General features: G+C 43.2%; 1 protein-coding gene across 1 annotated transcript in view; it reads right to left on the bottom strand.

Moving 5' to 3' along the window:
* rapgef1b (Rap guanine nucleotide exchange factor (GEF) 1b) overlaps positions 1–1,821 on the bottom strand; it is a 36,486-nt gene extending 34,665 nt beyond the window's left edge. The window contains exon 1 of the mRNA XM_031859886.1: positions 1,523–1,821. Within this exon, the coding sequence (XP_031715746.1) occupies positions 1,523–1,550 (28 nt within the window). The 5' untranslated portion in view covers positions 1,551–1,821. The remainder of the gene's footprint in view (positions 1–1,522) is intronic.
* Between the last annotated feature and the right edge of the window lie 1,690 nt (positions 1,822–3,511).

Here is a 3,511-nt window from a genome sequence, read left to right as displayed (position 1 = left end):
TCTCTCTCTCTCTCTCTCTCTCTCTCTCTCTCTCTCTCTCTAAGCTGACACTGAAGCTATGCCACAGCTTTACAGTGCTACCCTGAGTCCCCAGCCTTGGGCCCCTCTTTCCATTTCACTGGCATCCAGCATAGCGCATCCTCTGGGTACATATTTGGGATCGATAGGAACATGTGGACGAGAGCAGAATGCAGGCCAACAAAATGACCTGGTCAACCCGACTAGGGAGCCTTGGGGGGGGGCTGGTCCGCGTGAGAGAGAGGTGATGGATTGGGCTCACAGTGACTATTATCCTTTGCCTTTATTTGCTTTTAACCAACTGTTGAACCACAAATCGACAAAAGCTACATTGCACCCTGATTTTTCATTTAGCTGTGACCATATGTAGTCATCTGTCTGCGAGACAGGAAAGGAATCGGAAACTTTTACGCCTATGAAGAATGACTGAGCTAGTGGTGGATGACACTCCCTCCCTGCCTGTTACTGGGAGCTGTGTGTCTGTCTCTGTGTGTGTGTGTGTCCATTTACTGCAGGCATCACCGGACAGGACTGTATGTGGAGCAAAGCAGGGAGACAGCTGGTGGAGTGGGATGCAAGTGTAGCCCGCCGGGTATAAAGTTTCCTTCCAAAGGCATACCCGAGACCACCCCGTTTCCTCTCGTATCCATTGCTCTCCTTTTTATGTCTTTAAAGCTGCATACACAATTAACGGCGCGTGTAGACATACACAACATGGGCCAAAGCAACGAAGAAGAAAAAACCCGCCACGTGCACAGTGTTGAAATCAACACAAACACAAATACGCACGAAAGTCTTGGGCGTGAACGCGTTTCAACTCAAGTGTACTAGGTAACAACGTAGCTAGCGGTAGCTAGTGAAAGGCTAACATTTGGGCTAGCTATTGCTAGCCACCGTTACGACCCCGTTTTTTTAAAATGTTAGTAAGCTATTTGACAACTGAAAAGAAGGAATTATAAAACACCATATCCTCATTAGTACAAATTATGTTAAAACGTTTCTTCCCGTGTGAAAAGCTGAGATTTGTAATTTGAATGTTAGCTTCCAAACAATCAAACCAGGGTTTATTTACGACCGAGGAGCTGAGAGAGGATTGTGAAATGCCGGTGAAGTGAGCTAACGTTATAGGATGATATCACATCGAAATGGTACATCTGTCTCGCCACATTGCTGTAGTAACACCGTTGACCATTAACCGACCAGTTAACCAGCTAGTTATCTCTATTCAGCATGAGCCATTTGCTCCATTGACTAAACTGTAGCTAATACCAGCTAGCTGATATGGTGCTGATTTATTTTCGACTGGATAGCCGAGAAAAGAACAATCCATGAGGCCCAATTAAACCACAATTTACACCCAACATCCAAACGTTGTCTGGACCCCCGTTTAGTTGGTCTGTAGACCCCTACGTTTGATACATCCGCGTCCCGCGTGAGGAATACCGTTATACATATACATCCCGAGGTGCAGCGGTGTGGTGGAGTCTAGCCGGGCAGGACTTACCTTGCTTGCTCTCTATTTTTCCCGACATTTTCGTAGCCAGCAGCTGTGATCCCACTCGCAGTTCAACAAAACGTTAAGCTACAGACGAGCCTCGCCGTTTTTGTCTCCTCCGATTATTCCCTCATTGTCGACACACTGTTGTGTCCATGAGATGATTCCGCTGGGGTTAATATAACATATTTATAAACCACACACATTGGTACGGTCTGAAAAACGGTCTCTGTCCGTCTCCGGGTATTTTTCACTGGATACACACCATACACACACATTGGTAATGTCTTGAACCTAGAGTCGGGCAGAGAGCCCTCATCCAGTAGAGCAGCGCCCCCTGGCGGGAGGAATTAGCCACGTCAAGCTGTCAACAAGAGGATGGGCGTGTTTCAATGTGCATGCAACTTTGAGTTGTTGGTCTGTGTTCAGGGCTAAGTGGCGGTGCCGTGCATTTGTGGAGGATTAACGTGGAGCCTGCAGGGGCAAGTTGTGCACATAATAATTATGAACTTTATTTATCCAGCACTTTTCAAAGTCCATTAGAAGGTAGAATCGGCATTAAACCAGTTCAGGCAATAAAATCAGACAATAAAATAATAATGAATAAATAAAAAGGGTAAAAATCCTGGCCTAAAATAAGATACAAAACAATAATAATAAAATACAATAGACAAGTTAGGAATAAAACGTGTGGTAGCATTAATCTATCTATCTAAACTGACTTGATTTATCTATGTTGACATATATTGGTGCAGAGAAGGCACCAGTAAGCAAAATCAAAGTATGTTGAGTGCTTAAGCTACTCTCAGATGATAGATACATATATTTGGAGAAGAAAAAAGAGAAACAAGTAGAAACTAGTTTAGGAAAGCTTGAGAGGCTGTTATAGTATGACCCAGTTAACCTGTAGTCCATGACATCACACGATCATTTCTGACCTCGTCATCGATCTCAGCAGCACGAGGCTACACTGAAATGACAGAAACTGTTGGCTGCTCTAAATATATTTAAATTAAATGGATGCTCAACAATACTGGTTGGAAAAGGTGACTTCAGCAACTTAAAGCTTTAATATCCTTCACAGTAAACTCATATTTTATCAGTCTATGAGACTGCCTGATTAAATAAAGAACGTGGTTTTTGTTTGTAATCACACTGTATCTTTGGTTGTTCCTCTGACAGTACTGTTGGTGTATATATTCCTTTCTAACATCATCTTTCCACAGAAAACGCTTGATGTCTGTGCAACATTTTCCTGGCAACGTTAAGTGCTCTTCTTCTTTCTAAGAATGTTATTTTGGTCCGTACAGTTGTTCTTGTCCTTCATGGCTGCCTTTCACATGTTAGCATCAAGGCTAGTCTACTTTTGTGCACATGTATTCCTTTGTCAGGTCAGGTCAAGGTATTTCCTCATTCAGTGCTTACCCTGATAAAACAGCATGAGACTCTCAGACATTTACCTAACATGTTGGCTCATAATGTTGTGCTCCATCGTAATCCTCAGTATGTGCAGGGTTTCCCTGAGGAAAGTGTTCAGCCGATGTGGTCAGTGACCAGTTTAGTGAGTAGATGTATGAACAATAGGCAAACCTCTGCTCTTTTCACATAAATGTCTTCACTCAAAGAGGGTTTTGTGGGAGCAACTCAGAGTTTAATGTCTCGCTCAAGAACACTTTGACATATAAACAGTAGGCGCCGGGGATCAAACTGCCAACCTCGTGGTTAAAGGCTCTACCTACAGAGCTACAGCCACCACCTCCTAAAGCACTGCAGGAAACCCCTGATGTGTGTTTGATGCATCATCATTGGCCATATTAGCTCCAACTGTTGTGATTGAAAGCAGAACTCAGTGTATGTTCTATTCATGTTTCCTTCACCTGATCTTAACAAATCAACTGAAAAAGTTCATCAATATATAATCTGCTACAGACAGACCGGTCCAATGAGGTGTGAATCTTTCACTTATTGTAACTTATGGACACCTTAAACATTGTGATT

This window comes from Anarrhichthys ocellatus, unplaced genomic scaffold (assembly GCF_004355925.1).
Source record: "Anarrhichthys ocellatus isolate YVR2014 unplaced genomic scaffold, GSC_Weel_1.0 scaffold23, whole genome shotgun sequence".
NCBI lineage: Eukaryota > Metazoa > Chordata > Actinopteri > Perciformes > Anarhichadidae > Anarrhichthys > Anarrhichthys ocellatus.
Note: the sequence above shows the minus strand (reverse complement) of the source record. Positions and strands in the feature narration are given on the sequence as shown.